This window comes from Rhincodon typus, chromosome 5 (assembly GCF_021869965.1).
Source record: "Rhincodon typus isolate 14 chromosome 5, sRhiTyp1.1, whole genome shotgun sequence".
In the NCBI taxonomy this organism is placed as follows: Eukaryota; Metazoa; Chordata; class Chondrichthyes; order Orectolobiformes; family Rhincodontidae; genus Rhincodon; species Rhincodon typus.
Window position 1 is genome coordinate 34201742 of NC_063336.1, and position 18450 is coordinate 34220191.

The 18450-nt window shown below is 40.3% G+C and overlaps 1 protein-coding gene across 1 annotated transcript in view; it reads left to right on the plus strand.

Annotated features, from left to right (window-relative positions):
* Window positions 1-18450, plus strand: part of orc3 (origin recognition complex, subunit 3) — a 36798-nt gene that overhangs the window by 10218 nt on the left and 8130 nt on the right. Inside the window, exons 8-11 of the mRNA XM_048596725.1 lie at window positions 1624-1724; window positions 6560-6657; window positions 13742-13883; window positions 14334-14450. Of these exons, the coding sequence (XP_048452682.1) occupies window positions 1624-1724; window positions 6560-6657; window positions 13742-13883; window positions 14334-14450 (458 nt within the window). The remainder of the gene's footprint in view (window positions 1-1623; window positions 1725-6559; window positions 6658-13741; window positions 13884-14333; window positions 14451-18450) is intronic.

Below are 18450 nucleotides of genomic sequence, written 5' to 3' on the forward strand. Positions count from 1 at the left end.
CTCTTTTAGTTTAGTACTCTATGCCTGTATTAATTATTCTGAGGGTATACATTTTCAGCAGTCTTCTCAACTTGTCTAACTGTTTACAAAAGATTTGCATATCCAAACCTTCATGTTTCTGTATCCCTGCATCTCCTTCAAAATTGCACCATTTAATTATATTGCCACTTCCTTCCAAAATATATCACTTTACACTCTCTTCACTAAATTATATCTGTCACATCGCTAGCCGTTCTCTTGTATCTTTCTAAAACCAGTCTGTTGCTGTCTTTTGAGGAATACGTAATCAGTTTGAAGTTAGCCACCATTTGCTTCAGTGAATGTAGAAATGGATATAAGACCTTTTGTTCCAGTTAATTGTGATGGTCACAACCTATTTAGCATGAGTTATAATGTTTATCATGCTGAAGAATGTCAGTGATGGAGAAATGAAACAAGTTTGTCAATCTGTGCTGAGTAATGTCAGATGAATTAAGACGCAGGTCAGAAGTTAAGTAAAATTAATAGTGGTAATGTGAATTTTTCCAGTACTGTCACCATTCATGACCTTTTTGGATGAGATTATCGGTTTTTTTTCCCAAGTCATGAGTAGTCTGTATCCCTGACCCACTGACAACCAAAACACATTTAATGGACAACCCTAACAGCTGGTTTAGAAGATAACAGAGAAGGAAGCCTTTGGCTGTTGGCTGCATTGGGACCTCTGTTTCAGAGATGAAAGGATATTTTCAAACTGCTTTGACAGCCTTATTCCCTGCATGTTTGTGTTTGTTAAGCCTGTGATGAGAGCTTCCCACTAAGTATTGGCATTACATTGGTCAGAGACCAATCTGCCATATTGGTTTTTTAAAAAATTCCATGCCTGTTAGCTTTGATTACGTTTTAAGAGGTCTTGCGCCTGATCAGACAGTTGCAGAAAAATTTACAATGGGAACATTTAAGGCCACTTGGATGTTTTAATAGGGCTGACAACTCCAGTTGGAGGTTTCATTAGATGACCTCCCACCTTTAACTGCCTAGTTCAAAAGCCGTTATCCCCAATCTTTAATATTTTTTATAACTAATTAACAAAGATATTGCATCGTTACAACAGGATAGAAACAGGCCATTAGGTCTATACCAGTGTTCAAGCTCCTCGCAAACCTTTTTTCCCCACCTTGCTTTACCAAACCTGATTTTTATGTCTTTTTGTTCCTTTATCACTCATGTACTTGTATAGCTTCCTCTTAAAAGTAAACAAGAGTAAAACTCACTTGTTTTAAGTGCCTTTATGGCTTTTTCCTTGTGTTGAACAAATTAGTTTTTAGCTGTTGGAGTCTGTGAGGTGTTTCTGGAGGCTGGACTGCCTTATGTAGCATGAAAGGAAGCACAGTTTATGGCTATTTGACCTTTCTTCTTGTTAATATCACTGTCTCCCAGCACACTGTTGATGAGAATGCTCAACAGTGGACAGGCAAAGTAGTGCCATTTGGTGAATGACATTTACCTAACACCATTACAAGAAGATTCTGTTTTTATATCAGTTTTATTTTCTGTTGTCCTGAAGGAGTTGTTTCAATAAGTTTTCTTTGGAAAAAAATTACCGAGCTGTATTTACAAAAGCTTTTTCTCATTTGTATCTAGACATTGCTCTTGAGATGGAGGACAAAGAAGGTGACGAAGATTACAAAACGTCACCAGAAAAATCGCTACAGAAAAGGACTGACCTTTATGAACTCCAAAAGGTCTTCAATTTTCAATTAGCTTATTTTTCTGTAATGTCACTGCCTACAATTTCCAGATTGTTTCTGCTCCATCTTTTAAAAGAGATGACGAAATAGCACTGCATACATTTTGAAACCCTATTTGAAAAATGTTCATATAATTAATAATGATTTTACGTTTTGTTTGTAAACATCTGTCAATGTGGGCCCACTGGCAAAGATCCTCAGGGAAGACAGGGATAGAATGGGAGGAGAGCTGATCACAGGCAGAACACAGCAGTGTGGAGTACAGCGTGTGCAGGAGAAATATCAACTTTGTTTTAAATTCACCGATCCTATTTTTGATAGTTTACAGGCTGAATGGTACTCTGCTCAAAGCAGTTCTTTATCTCGAAGGTCCTCATAAGCTCCCTGTTAACATGTGAAGGGGACTGAATGTCTGTTTTAAATGGCCACCCTGGATGCCTCCATAGCACAGGATGATTTTCAAGAATTCAGGCATAACAAGTACCAGTTCCTGTTCTACACTGATTTTAGAAACTTTTCTGAGGTGTGAAGACATTTCTTCCCCCAGAGAGTAGTGACCCTGTGGAATTCTCTGTCACAGAAAGTGGTTGAGGCCAAAATATTGAAGGAGTTAGGTATAATTCTGAGGGCTAAAGGGATCAAAGGGTGTAAGGAGAGAGCAGGTCAGGGTACTGTGTCGGATGATCAACCATGATCATATTGAATGGCAGTAGAGCAGGCTTGAACTTTGGCTTGTTCCTCCCCCTGTTTTCTAAGTTTCTATTTGTATGGCCCTTTCTCCCAGTCTCTAGCTGTTAAGATGTACTTTTATTACCACACGTCCCTTGCTAGGTACTTTGGCCTACATATACGTAGATGTTAATATCTCTGTCATAAAACATGATTATAAATATGCAGCAATTATCTTGCATTCTTCCCTGTTCCTTTAATTCTATCCATGGAAGTCCATCAGCATCTGCTGAATACAAGGAATAATATGAAAGCACCACATTTTTATTTTAAATCTTTAATAATCATGGGCCATTATGTAATTCTGTATTTGACTCGCATACAAAAACATTGGTGAATCCTCTTTAACTGCATGGAAAACTCTATGAAAAAAAACGAAAAGAAAGGAAAACGCAGGAAAGGTTATGAAAGTCTCCAGCATGCAAAATAGGATGCAGTATTTGGAAAGGGTTAGGAATCAAACTTCAAGCACACTGGATAAACAAATGACAATGGAAAGTGGGACGGTCAATACAGGACTGAAGGTGTTGTATCTGAGTGCATGCAGTATGAGCTTGTGGAGGGCGTCATGGCGACATGGCTGCAAGAGGATCAGGATTGGAGCTAAATATCCAAGGATATACATCCTACTGAAAAGACAGGCAGGTGGGTAGAGGGGGTGAGGTTGCCTTGTTAGTAAGAAATGAAATTAATTCAATAGCAAGAAACAAAGTAGGGTCAGATTGGGTAGAATCTGTGTGGGTAGAGTTGAGAAACTGCAAAGGTAAAAAAAAAACCAGAATGAGAGTGATGTAGAGGCCTCCAAACAGTAGTCAGGATTTGGGCCACAAGATACACCAGGAGATAAATGGTGTATAAGAAAGGCAAGGTTACAGTGATCGTGGGAGATTTCAATATGCAGGTGGACTAGGAAAATCAGGTTAGTAGTGGATTGCAAGGGAAGGAATTTGTGGAATGTCTACAAGATGGCTTTCTGGAGCAGGTTGTGGTGGAGCCCACTTGGGAACAGGCATTTCTGGACTTAGTGTTGTGTAATGAGGCAGACTTGATAAGGGAGATTAAGGTGAAGGAATCGTTAGGAGGCAGTGACCGTAATTTGAGTGGGAGAAGGTGGAATCTGATATTAAGGTATTACAGTTGAATAAAGGCAACTAAAGAGGCATGAGGGAGGAGCTGACCAGAATTAACTAGGAAAGGAGTCTAGCAAGAAAGACAGTGGAACAGCAATGGCAGGAGTTTCTAGGAGTAATTTGGGAGACAACAAAAATTCATCCCTAGGAGAAAGAACCATGGTGCAGGGATGATGAGGCAACTGTGGCAGATAAGAGAAGTCAGGGACAGCATAAAAGCAAAAGAGAAAGCATATAATATGGTGAAAGGCAGTGGGAAAAAGACCAACAGAGGACAACGAAAAAGAAATGAGGAGGGGGATGATTAAATATGAGGGTGAGCTAGCCAGTAATATGAGACAATTGCAAGAATCTCTTTAGACGTATAAAGGGCAAAAGAGAGGCAAAAGTGGACATTGGAACGCTGGAAAATGACACTGGAGAAGTAGTAAGGGGGAACAAAGAAATGGCTGAGGAGCTGAATAATTACTTTGTATCAGTCTTCACGGTGGAAGACATGAGAAATATCCCATAAATTCAAGAGAGTCAGGGTGGCAGAGGTGAGTATGGTGGCCATCACCAAATAGAAGGTACAAGAAAAACTGAAAGGTCTGAAGGTGGAAAAATCACTTGGACCAGATGGATTACACCCCAAAATTCTGAAGGAGATGGCTGAAGAGTTAGTGGAGGCGTTAGTGGTGATCTTTCAGGAATCACTGGCGTCAGAGAGAGTCCCAAAGTACTTGAAAATTGCTAATGTAACCACCATCCCCCCCACCCCCTTTAAGAAGGAAGTAAGGCAAAAGACAGAAAATTACAGTCTGATTAGCCTGACCTCAGTTGTTGGTAAGGTTTTAGAGTCCGTTGTGAAGGATGAGATTTCTGAATACTCGGAAGTGCATGGTAAAATAGGGTGAAGCCAGATTGGTTTCATCAAGGAGAGGTCATGCTTGACAAATCTGTTAGAATTCTTTGAGGAGGTAACTAGCAGTTTAGATCAAGGAGACCCAATGGATGTTATCTACCTGGACTTCCTGAATGCCTTTGACAAGGTGCCACACAAGACGCTACCGAGTAAGATAAGGGCCCACGGTGTTAGAGGTAGGGTGCTAGCATGGATGGAAGATTGGCTGTCTGGCAGAAAGCAGAGAGTGGGGATAAAAGGGTCTTTCTCAGGATGGCAGCCGGTGACAAGTGGTGTTCCGCAATGGTCAGTGTTGGGACCACAACTATTCACTTTATACATTAATGATCCAGATGAAGGAACTGTGGGCATTCTGGCCAAGTTTACAGACGATACGAAGATAGGTAGAGGGACAGGTAGTATTGAGGAGGCGAGGAGGCTGCAGAAGGATTTGGACAGGTTAGGAGAGTGGGCAAAGAAGTGGCATTTGGAATACAATGTGGGAAAGTGAGGTCATGCACTTTGGTAGGAAGAATAGAAGCATGGACTATTTTCTAAATGGGGAGAAAATTCAGAAGTCTGAAGTGCAAAGGGACTTTGGAGTTCTAGTGTAAGGTTCTCTTAAGGTAAACTTGCAGGTTGAATCGGTAGTTAGGAAGGCAAATACAATGTTGGCATTTATTTTGAGAGGACTAGAATATAAAAGCAGGGAGGTACTTCTGAGGCTTTATAAAGCTCTGGTTAAACCACAAATAGAGGATTGTGAGTGATTTTGGGCCCCATACCTCAGGAAAGATGTACTGGCCCTGGAGTGGGTCCAGAGGAGGTTCACGAGAATGATCCCAGGAATGAAAGGCTTAACATATGAGGAATGTTTGAGAACTCTGGATTTATACTCTTTGGAGTTTAGAAGGATGAGGGAGGATTTAATTGAAACTTACAGAAAAATGAATGGCCTGGACAGAGTGGACATTGGGAAGATGTTTCCACTGGTAGGAGAGACCTGAGGGCACAGCCTTAGAGTAAAGGGAAGACCCTTCAGAACGGAGATAAGGAGAAACTTCTTCAGCCAGAGAGCAGTGAATCTATGGAATTCATCGCCACAGAAGGCTGTGGAGGCCAGGTCATTGAATATATTTTACACAGGGATAGATAGGTTCTTGATTGTCAAGCGGATCAAGGGTTACAGGGAGAAAACAGGACAATGGGGTTTGAGAAACTTATCAGCCATGATGGATTGGCAGAGCAGAGTCAATGGGCCGAATGGCCTAATTTCTGCTTCTATGTCTTATGGTCTAATTCCAAATAACTGACATTTTGATGGAGTTTGCATCTTTTTATAATTGTAATGCTGTAAACCTGATTTTTGCGAATTGAAAGGGATCCTAAAGCACTTTTTTTTAAAGATATGATTTGAGGTATATATCCTGATAACCTGCCACCAGCAGACAACAGGCAGGAGAACTGAACAGATATGTCTGAAAATTCTCGCTGTTTATTTTCAAATTCTCAAAATGCTTTTAATTTAGTCATTTTCAGCTAAGTTGTGGTATTGTTTTGTTTGGGATATGAATTGTGCAAAAGTGTACTAAGTGTTTATAATTATTTGGCGTCTGTCAGGGAGTTCCAAGTATCAGTAAAAGTTGAGCCATTCTAATGGCCATCTTTCTTTTCGCTTTTTCCACCACCTCCTCTCCCTCTCCCTGTCTGATCTCTCTTTTGTAACTCTTAACTTTCTCTGTGTCTCACTCTCTCATACCTTCTCCCTTTTACACAATCTGGTTTCCTCCTTCTGACCTTCAGAATGACTTCTGATTGAAAGGTCATCAAACTGCTTTGATTCGTTGTCCAGTTTCACTTCTGGTCATTATGTGCTGAATTGGTTCCTCTGTCTAAGGAAAGAGTCTGCACAGTGCAAGGCGTATGAGCCCAGTCACAGCAAGAGAGCACCTTTGTTTGTAAAACAGATCCAAGCAATATTTGCTAATGGGGCAAAGGCATCATGCTCAGTTTACCCAAACAGTGGAACCAGCAGTTATATCAATGAGTGGTCGTTGAAACCTGTTGTATTTTTCTTAATTTCATAGACCTTGATGGAATTGAAAAAATCAAGAAGATCCAAAAAACTAAGCAGGTTTGAAGTACTGCGGATGGAAGTTCTTGAATTTACGGACAAACTTGTAAGGTGAGATTTAAAAAAGTAGGGTGGTGAGAACGATCGGAGTGGCATGATTGATCCAGGGATATGATTTTCTCTGGGCATTCCCGACTTGGTTAGCATACCTGTGTAGTGCTCCTCATGTGAAACAGGAGCTGAGTGCAATTTTCCTGCTACACATAGGACAACACATCACAACTTTGACTATGTCCCTAAGACTCTAAAATCCTTTGATCTTCTTAGAATAGTGAGTGTAAAGAAAATTTTGAACATTTGCATCTGTTCCGTGAGTGTGCTGAGGCAGATCTCTGTGCCAGCCATCTATCCACATTTTACTTTTTCTCACCTTCTCTGCTCTCAGTCTCACTGCAGTCTCATATCTCTCAGCTTCTCTTTCTCCACAACCACCCCAATCCCCCAAACACTCCCACACAGACACATGCATACACCTCCCCTGCTTCCTCTATGGGAAGTGACAACAAGGAGGTTGTTAAAACATCTCTGGGCAGTGGGACAGGACAGAAGTAAAGGCTCTGACAAATGATGTCCATCCCAGAGAGTCGCTGGCAGGTTCTTTCTCCAGACCCCTCTCACTCTCTTAGTGGCCACTTCAATTCTGACAACAACTTATCATTTGCTCCCCAAGCAGACCAGATAGCTTTTCCCAATTTGCTATCTGTTAAAATCATTGAACATCTTAAAAGGCTATGTTATGTCTTCTCGTAGCTTGCTTCACTTAATTGGACTAGCAAGTCCAGTAATCACAAGTCTTTTTTCCTAACTGTTTCCCTTCTCTGCATCATCCTGCTCAATCTGTACGGTGTAATGTTTATGGCTTTAACATTCTTACTTTAAAGGGCTGAGCAAGAACGCACACTAACTTCTCTAACATTTTGTACAGCCTCATTATTACTTTTTAACTCTTTTCCTTTATTCCTCCTAATAAAATCCCATTTTTAATGACCTTTTTAATGCTGTGCTTCATATAAATATTCATTTTTATAGAATTATGTATTCAAACCAATGGTTCTGTCTATCCAGTTACAGCCATCAGTTGCTTTTTGTTGAGTGTATGCTGCCATTCGTTGTTTCTCCTCTCAAAATATACTACCTCACACAAAGAGTCACAGACTATAGCATGGAAGCAGACCTTTGGTCCAATTCGTCTATGCCAAACAGATATCCTAAATTAATCCCATCCCATTTGCCAGCATTTGGCCCATATGCCTCTAAATCCTTCTTATTCATGTACCCATCCAGATGCCTTTGAAATTTTGTAAGTGTACCATTCTCCACCACTTCCTCTGGCAGCTCAATCCATTGATGCACCATCCTGTGTGTGAAAAAGTTACCCCTTAGGTCCCTCCTAAGTCTTTTCCCTCTCACCTTAAACCTATGCCCTTTAGTTTTGGACTCTGCCTCATGATTTCCTAAACCTCTTTAAGCACCCCTCAGCCTTTGATACTGCAGGGAAATTTCACATCAAATTGAAGCACTCATCTGTCTTGCTGAATCCACTGATATGTCTGAGTCCTCCTCAAGACTTGTGTAACTCATTGGGTTTTCCTTAGAGATTTAGATTGCCCTTCCTCTGCCCAAGTCTGAATTGTGTACAAGCACAGACAAAAGTGGTCAAGTACAAACCGTTAGGGTACATCATTTTCACCCACCCTCAATACAAGCAAACCCCTTTCACCTAACCCATGTTTCTGTCTGCTAAGAAATTTTGTACAGATCCAAAAATGTGAAGTTGCTCATTTTGGAAGGGAGAACAAAATATTATTTAAATGGAGAAAAGTTGCAGGAAGCTGCAACACAAAGGGACTCAGGGGTATTTGTGCACAAAACACAGAAAGCTAGCACACAGGTACAGCAGGTAATTGGGAAGGCTAATGGACTGTTGGTTCTTATTTCAAGGGGGTTGGAGTATAAGAGTAGGGAGGTCTTACTGCAACTGGGGACAAGGTGTTGGTGAGACCACATCTGGAGTAGTGAAGGCTTTGGTCTCCTTATTTAAGTTAAGCTATCATTTAATTGGAGGCAGTTCAGAGGAGATTCACTAGAATGATCCCCGACATGGAGGGATTGTTTTATCAGCAAAGACTAAACAGGTTGGGACTCCACTCATTGAAATGTCGAAGGGCTTGACGGACTAAATGCTGAGAGGATGTTTCCCCCCATGAGAGAATCTAGGACCAGAGGGCACAGTCTCAGGATAAAGGGGTGCCAATTTAAGACTGAAATGAGGAGGGATGTCTTCTATCAGAGGGTTGAGAGTCTTTGGAACTCTTTGCCATAGTCAGCTGTGGAGGCAGAGTGCTTGCATATATTTAAGGCTGAGATAGATAGATTCTTTGTCAGTACGGGCATCAAGGGTTATGGGAAAAATGCAGGAAAGGGGACATGAGGAATGTTGGATCAGCCATGATACTATTGAATGATGGAGCAGTCTTAAGGGGCTGAACAGCCTACTTCTGTTGGAATTCTTGTGGGTTATGATCTTTTCATCTTCTATACTTAATCCTACATGCTGAATTTTCCTGAAATGTCTCTTGAAGACACCCCGTTAAAAATGTTCTGAAAATCCATTTCCTCTATATCCACTGCACTTACTTTATCTGTACAGGTGGTCGTTTTATAAAAGCTTTAAACTTGTAAAACACAGAATGCTCTTTGCAAATGTGTGCATTTATTTTCAATTAACTCACATATTTCTAAATACTCACTAATTTTATTTTGAATTATGGATTCTAAGACTTTACCAGGACTGATGTCAGACTAACTGCTTGGGTTGTACAGGTTAGCCTTTTGTCCTCCTTGTGGAAAAGTTATGTATTGGCTATTCGGTAATTCCACTAAGCAATTTGTACGTTTTAAGAATGCTTGCAAAAATCTGACCACTGCCTCTGCTACCTTCCATCTGATGTTTTTTGTTTAACAACCTATGAGGATTTCTACACTTGTAAATTCACTTCCTTCTTCTGTCAACCCCCTTTTTCTCCCCCAGTTTCTTCCCTGCTATGGTTGAGAGAATGATATAGATGGTCTGTCTCTAGATTATAGCCAGTGATTCTGATTAACAGTGATCTACAAGAGTACATCAGCTTCTCGGCATAGTATTGTTGAGTCTCAGAGGTCACTTAGCTCCATTAGCTGGATGGCTGATTTGCAACGCAGAATGACACCAGCAGTGCAGGTTCAAATCCCGCACCAGTTGAGGTTATCGTGAAGGGCCCACCTTTTCAAATTTGCCCCTTGCCTGAGACATGATGATCCTCAGGTTAAACTACCACCAGTCATGACTCTGTTTAATGAGAGAGCAGTCCTATAGTCCTGCAGGACCATGGCAACTTTAGCTTTTACATCACTGAGACTGAAATTTATGAGGTTTGGTAAGTTCAAATTGTCGTCATCTGCTCCCCCAACCAGACAAATGTACCTGTTAAATAGTTAACAGAAGGGTTATATTTATTTACATGGTGAGTGGTCTGGGCAGAATTCTGATAGTACATCATATATTTGGTTGAGTTTCCAAAAGGTCTATTTGAAAAAAGATATAGTTTCAAAACATAATGTAACAGGAAATAATCAGATCCAAGTTTGCTTTCTGCCAAACTGATGTCAGAATGATTAGTAGCCAGAATATTGCTCTGACTGATTAGTCCCCTGTTGATAAAATAATGATGTCAGAATGACTCCCTCAGTGTATCCTTACAGCTGTACCACTGATGATACTTCTATAAGTAAGCATTTACAAAGTATGCAATACATTTCTTCCAAAATTCTCTGAAGCATAAATTTTGCTTTTCCCCATATAGAACTATTGCTGATGTTTTTCAGCTGTGTAAAGTTTGTGGCCTCTGCTATCTGTTAAATTAACCTTAATTACACAATGGCTATGGGAGTAACCCATATGTATAATCCTGATTGTCACAGTAAAATAAGTAAAAGAACTCTGGCAATGCCAAGTATTTTAACTCTGTCCATGACCTTACAACCAAGGTTGGGAAAGGACCTGTATTTTGCAAGGAAACATGTATGACTAATACGCACATAATTTGTAAAATAAAGTATTTTAGCATGGTTCAATCGTTTTTTTCATTATATACACCAGTGAGTAATTAGCACAGTCCTCAATGTTTTTGTTTAAGAAGGGCAACAGGAATAATCTGGGAAATTACAGACCATTGAGCCTTACACCAGTAGTAGGGAAATCATTGGAGAAAATTCTTAGGGACAGGATTTACTCACATTTGGAAAAATATGGACTTATTGGCGATAGACAGTATGGCTTTGTGTGGGGGAGGTTGTGTCTCGCAAACCTAATTGAGTTTTGTGAGGAAGTGACAAAGATGTTTGAGGATGGGATGTTGTCTAAATGGATTTTAGAAAGGCCTTTGACAAGGTCTGTCATGGCAGGCTGATAACAAAAAGTGGGATCTGCAGTGAGCTGCTAAGATGGATACAGAACTGGCTTGGTCATAGAAGACAGAGAGTAGCCGTGGAAGGGTGTTTTTCTGGCTGGAGATCTGTGACCAGTGGTGTTTTGAAGGGATAAGTGCTTGGCACCCTTGTCATTTGTAACATATATATATATAAATGATTTGGAGGAGAACGTAGTTGGTCTGATTAGTAAGTTTGTGGACAACACACAGATTGAGGAGGATTGCCAGATATATATAAGCTGGAGACATGGGTGAAGAAATGGCAGATGGAATTTAATCTGAACAAATGCAAGGTGATGCATTTTGGAAGGTCTAATGCAGGATGGAGATATACATTTAAATGACAGAACCCTTAGAAGTGTTAACATACAGAGGGATCTAAGAATACAGGCCCACAGTTTCTTGTAAGTGATAGCACAAGTGGATAAGGTGGTCAAGAAGGCATATGGCATGCTCGTTTTCATCAGTCGGGACATAGAGTATAAAAACTGGCAAGTTTATGCTGTAGCTGTATGGAACTTCAGTTAGGATACATTTGGAAAATTGAGTACAGTTCTGATCTCCACACTATATTTTACAAAGTATGTGCGTATTAGTCATACATATTTCCTTGCAAAATACAGGTACTTTCCCAACCTTGGTTGTAAGGTCATGGACAGAGTTAAAATACTTGGTGTGTGGATGTGTGAAGGCTTCAGAGAGGGTACAGAAACTGTTTATCAGGATGATGCCTGTTTGGAGGGCATTAGCTATTAGGAGAGTTTGGACAAACTTGGTTTGCTTTCACTTGAATGTTGGAGGCTGAGGGGTGACCTGATAGAAGTTTGCAAAATTAAGAGAGGCGTGGATTGAGTGGATAATCAAAGTCTTCCTCCCAGGGTAGAAATGTACATTACTAGGAGTAATAGGTTTAAGGTAAAAGGGGGGAAGAGTTTAAAGGAGATGTGAGAGGCAAGTTTTTTTTACACAGGGTGGTAAGTGCCTGGAATGTGCTACCAGAGGAGATACAACAGCAATGTTTAAGAGACAGCTTGACAGAAACATGAATAGACAAGAAATAGAGGGATACGGATTCCACATAGGCAAAAGGCTTTTAGTTTTGAAAGGTGTTGTGTGTCGGTGCAAGCCTGGGAGCCAAAAGGCTTGTTCCTATGCTGTGCTATTCTTTTGTTCTTTAAAGAACCATATGTGTTTCTGCCCGTTAAGAAAAAACAATTATTACATAAATCTTGAAGGGCATCACTCAGCAAACATGGGACAAAGTAGGGAGGCAGAGGTCCATGAACTTTCACAGCCAGCAAGGGGAATCAAACCTGCATAATTGGCATCACTCTGCATTGTACTATAACCATCCAGATAACTGAGCTAAACTAACTCCCAGTTATACAATTTGTGGATAACATTTTAAATGAAAACTGAAGGATAGATCCTTGTTGATGAAAATCAACAACTGCTTATTGGACAGTCCACTTTGATTGTGCTTATTCTATTTTGCCCTTTGGGTATAAACAGTACTGCCAAAATACCGGGTTAATAAAAATTAAAACATACAGCTTAGAACCTATTCTTTCTTGTTATTTGCAAGCAATTACTCCAACTTTAAGTGACTTTAAAATTTCCTAACTCAGTTGAAACCATCAGGCTGAAACACACTTTGGAGAGGTCAGTTTGCAAACAAAACTGAAAAATAATTTTGAAGAAACAAAATGATATCCAGGAAAGAAGAGAAATTCATTCTAGCATATCATTTTTCAAGCATTGTACTCACCATCTGCTGAGAGGTGGTTCTTGTTTCTGCTTGCCTGTTGATTTACTTGGACATTTCTACTCTCATCACATCATCCAGAGCTGAATGTTCATTGCTTTACCAAACCCGATTTAATCTGTGTTTGGCTTTAAGAATGCTATGTTAGTTCTTCTTCCCAGTTGCCAGGCAATGACTTGGAAACACTGTCTTGTTGCTGGAAGAAACATTGATGATATAAATGTGTGACCTGCAAACTTTAATCAGCTGCCATTGCTGTAATGTCAAGAGACAGTAAACCGGTATTGCCAGTCTCGACTCCAGCTTTAACTGTTTGCAAGTCAGAAAAATCTTGTCAGCTTGAGACATGCTACATAGTTTTACATCACAGAAATAGACCACTTGGCCCGAGCACACTAAGTTGGTGTTGTGTTCCATGCAAGTTTCATCTCATCCTATCAACATGTCCCATTCCTTTCTTTCTGGCGTACCTACATAACTTTGCTTTAAATACGCCTGTGCTCTTTGTCCCAGCTGTTCCATACACTATCAAATTCCACACTCTCACCACTACTTGGATTTAGAACTCCTTCCCAAATTCGTTATTGTGTTTAACAGTGTTTGTCTTATTTGTGGCCCACTTTTGCATTAAAATGTATTCTAATGCACATTACAAAGAACAGAAAAGTAGAGAAAGACCAGTGCGAAGTGTTTGTCTCCTACTGGGTGCTCTCATTAAGAAAATTAGGTTCTTTATTGGAGCAGAGCAGAGCAGACTCTGACTTGTGAGCTGAGGTGGATGTGTTTTTAGTGGATTGCCCTCCCTTGCCCTTCCTCAATGGTGAAGCACCTGGAGATGGTCTCCTTGGCTCTAAATGTCAAATAATAATGCAACCATGTATGTCTATTGTGTCTTTTGCAGGCAATACCTTTTGCCACCTGAGACTCAGCCACTCCATGAGGTTGTATATTTCAGTGCTGCCAGCACTATTCGTAGACACTTAAATGCTGCACCTCGCACTGCCTTGCAGACAGCTTTAAGTAAGCCATACAACTATCTACAGGTAAAACACGCAAACAACCAGTTCATAATTTAACCGTTGAGTATATTTTCTTCCCAATGGGCTATTAGTGAACCAGAAGGCTTTTTTATGTAACAATCTGGAAATTTCATGGTCGGCATGACTGATGCTAGCTTTTTTATTTCATATTTATTTCACTTATTGTGTATTATTAATTATTTATTGGAGCATTTAATAATTTCCCCCAAATAATTCCCTTTGATTCAGATAAGTATAAAATCAAGCTTAAGTAACTGCCTCTTAATAGCTCTTTTCATTTCAATGTAGAGACATGAAAGCTAAATATTAATATTTGGTTTATAATTCTTTGATTTGTTAAAATATCCTCAATAACGGTTTCCCTTTAAGTTCTAGAAATACCATTATTATACAGCATGTGATACCTTTCTAAAAGAAAAATTAATCTAATTTTACCAATTTGCACTGGAACAGAATGAAGCCTTGAGGAGCAAGGGAGGAGCCATTAATAATACAGCTCCTGATATATGTATAGTCTATAAACTTCACCTGGAGTGTGGACGATTGATTAACCTGTATGACTGGTTGCAGGTGGGTTTTGTTCCTTTGTTGCTTAGAACTAACTCAGATTGTCCTTCATGCCTTGCTTTACAGTCAATTTTTTTCTTTATACATTCATGGTAAGAGGGCATCACTGTCCAGGCCAGCATTTATTAACCATTCCTAATTGCCCAGAGAGCAGTTCAGAGTCAACCACTTTATTGTGGGTCTGGAATCACATGTAGCCCAGATCATGTATTTGCTTCTCTAAATGGCATTAGTGAACCAGATGGGTTTTTCCTGACAATCGACAATGGATTCTAGGTCAACATTAGACTCTTTAATTCCAGATTTTTAAAAAAAATTGAATTCAAATGCCACCACCCATGGCGGGATCAAAACCTGGGACTCCAGAACATTTCCTGGGTCTCTGGATTAATAGTCCAGCAATAATACCACGAGTCCATTGCCTCCCCCAGTTAATACAGTAATTTTACTAGGGGTGTCTAATCCTTCCACTTTAACGCACCACTTTAGACACACACCATTAAACTGTATATCTTTCAAGTTGGGTTTAGGAACTAACAAATGTTTATGTTCTGGTTTATGCTGTATTCATCAGTGAAGCATCAGTACGAGTAGTTCAGCCTTAATTTTAAGGACCTCAATATTCAGGACCTCAATATTCCAACATGTTTCATTTTCAGATATTGTAGAATCAAGTCAAAACTGAGTTTCCTGGACTTCATTGGGACAGAACCTTTTTATGACTTGCCATTAATGTTCGTCAAACTGAATGGGGTTATGTTAAGGTTGCACAATCTGTATCATCATGACAATAAATTACCGCTTACATCCGGAGAATGAGGATTGCTTGACCCGCTGTTTCATTCCATTCTATAAGAGTGTACATCTCCGCTGTGAAAACAAGAGTGATGTCTGTTTTCATATTTCTGTTCAGCCTTACACTGAGCCAAGCTGATGTTTAGACCTAAGGAGCAGTCCAGTTGTTTGCAGGTATATATTCTTGGAAACTTAGAAAACAGGAGAAAGAGTAGGCCCTTCGGAACTTCCTGCCGGCTCTTTCATTCGATACAATCCTGGTTGATCATCCAGCAGTACCATGTTCCTGCTTTCTCCCTGTATCCTTTGATCCCGTTTTGAAAACATTCAATGTTTTGGCCTCAACTGCTTTCTGTAGCAGAGGATTTCACAGACTCACCAGCCTCTGAGTGAAGAGAGTGCTCCTTATCTCAAACCAAAATGGCCTACCCCATATTCTTAGTCATGACCATCGTCTAAATTGCCATTTAGGTAATAACCCGCCTTCCAGGTTTTGCAACCAAATTGGTTAACCTCACATTTATCCACATTGTGTTTATTTGCCGTGCTTTTGCCCACTCGCTCAACTTGTCCAAATCACACTGAAGCATCTCTGCACCCTCCTCACAACTCACCCTCTCCCTCACCTTTGTGTCATCTGCAAGTTTGGAGATGTTACATTTAGTTCTGTCCTTTATATCACTCATATGCATTGTAAATACCTGGAGTCCAAGCACTGATCCCTGCAGTACACATTAGTCACTGCTGCCATTCAGAAAAGGACCTGTTTATTCCTACTGTTTGTTTCCTGTCTGCCAACCAGTTCTCTTTCCGTGTCATTCTGAGCATTATGGTCGAATTTAAAATACACATGGAGGTTAAATCCAGTACCAATGTCCTGTGCTTAAACAAAAGAGACTATGATAGGATGAGGGAGGAGTTAGCTAAGATAGAATGGGAGCAAAAACTTTATGGTGGATCAATTGAGGAACAGTGGAGACTTTCAAAACGATTTTTCACAGTGCTCAGCAGAAGTATATTCCAGTGATAAGGAAGAAATGTAGGAAAAGAGATAGTCACCCATGGATGTCTAAGGAAATAAAGGAAAGTATCAGATTGAAAAAAAACATACAAAAAAGCAGAGTAGTGGGATACTAGTAGACTGGGAAATCTTTAAAGGCCAACAGAAAGCCACAAAAAAAGTTATAAAGAAAAGTAAGATAGATTATGAGAGTAAACTAGCTCAGAATATAAAAACTGGCAGCAAAAGTTTCCATAAATATGTAAATCGTAAAAGAGTGGCGAAGGTCCTTTAGAGGATGAGAAGGCCAATTTAATAACTGGGAATGAGGAAATAGCCAAGGCATTAAACAGTTATTTTGTGTCAGTCTTCACAGTGGAAGCCACAAATTAACATGCCAAAAACTGATGGCAAGAAGGTTATAGCAGGTGAGGACCTAGAAACTATCATTATCACTAAGGAGGCAGTGCTGGGCAAGCTAATGGGGCTAAAGGTAGCCAAGTCCCCTGGCCCTGATGAAATGCATCCCAGGGTACTAAAAGAGGTGATGGGGGAAATAGCAAATGCACTAGTAATTATTTACCAAAATTCACTGGACTTGGGGGTGGTTCCCGCAGATTGGAAAACAGCCAATGTGACTTCACTGTTTAAAAAAGGAAGTAGACAAAAAGCAGGAAACTATAGGCCAGTTAGCTTAACTTCAGTAGTGGGGAAAATGCTTGAATCTATCATTAAGGAAGAAATAGCAAGACATCTGAATATAAATTGTCCCATTGGGAACACCCAGCATGGGTTCATGAAGGGTAGGTCATGTTTAACTAATTTGGTGGAATTCTTTGAAGACGTTACTTGCATGGTGGACAATGGGGAACCTGTGGATGTGGTTTATCTGGATTTCCAGAAGGCATTTGACAAGGTGCCACACCAAAGGCTGCTACATAAGATAAAGTTGCACAGTATTACAGGTAATGTATTGGCATGGATAGAGGATTGGTTGACCAGTAGAAAGCAAAGAGTAGGGGTAAATGGGTGTTTTCCTGGTTGGCAGTCAGTGGCTAGTGGTGTGCCTCAGGGATCAGTGTTGGGACTGCAATTGTTTACAATTTACATAGATGATTTAGAGTTGGGGACTAAGTGTGGTGTGTCAAAATTTGCAGATGACACTAAGATGAGTGGTAGAGCAAAGTGTGCAGAAGACACTGAAAGTCTGCAGGGGGATATAGATAGTCTAAGTGAGTGAGCAAAGGTCTGGCAGATGGAGTACAATGTTGATAAGTGTGAGGTCATCCATTTTGGTAGGAATAACAGCAAAATGGATTATGTTTTAAATGGTAAAAAATTGAAGCACGCTGCTGTGCAGAGGGACTTGGGTGTCCTTGTGCATGAATCGCTAAAAGTAGGATTGTAGGTGCAGTAGGTAATTAAAAAGGCAAATGGAATTTTGTCTGTCATTGCTAGAGGGACGGGGTTTAAAAACAAGGAGGCTATGCTGCAGCTGTATAAGGTCCTGGTGAGGCCACACCTGGAGTATTGTGTGCAGTTTTGGTCTCCTTACTTGAGAAGGGCTATACTAGCACTGGAGGGGGTGCAGAGGAGACTCACTCGGTTGATTCCAGAGTTGAGAGGGTTGGATTATGAGGAGAGACTGAGTAGGCTGGGATTATACTCATTGGAATTCAGAAGAATGAGGGGAGATCTTATAGAAACATATAAGATTACGAAGGGAATAGATAAGGTGGAGGCAGGGAGGTTGTTTCCACTAGCAGGTGAAACTAGGACTAGAGGGGGCATAGCCTCAAAATAAAGGGAAGCAGATGTAGGACTGAGGTCAGGAGGAACTTCTTCACCCAAAGGGTTGTGAATCTATGGAATTCCCTGCCCAGTGAAACGGTTGAAGCTACCTCGCTGAATGTTTTTAAGGCAAGGCTAGATAAATTTTTGAACAGTAAAGGAATTAAGGGTTATGGTGAGTGGGCGGGTAAGTGGAGCTGAGTCTCAAAAAGATCAGCCATGAGCTTATTTAAATGGCGGGGCAGGCTTGAGGGGCCAGGTGGCCTACTCCTGCCCCCAGTTCTTACGTTCTTATGAGTCTAGAAGACAGTAAATGTATCTGTAGATAAGAAATATTATTTCATCTGATGACCAGAATTAAAACAGAAATTTTAAGATCATAAAAATGTAATGCTAAAGTTTCAAAATGAATTGATT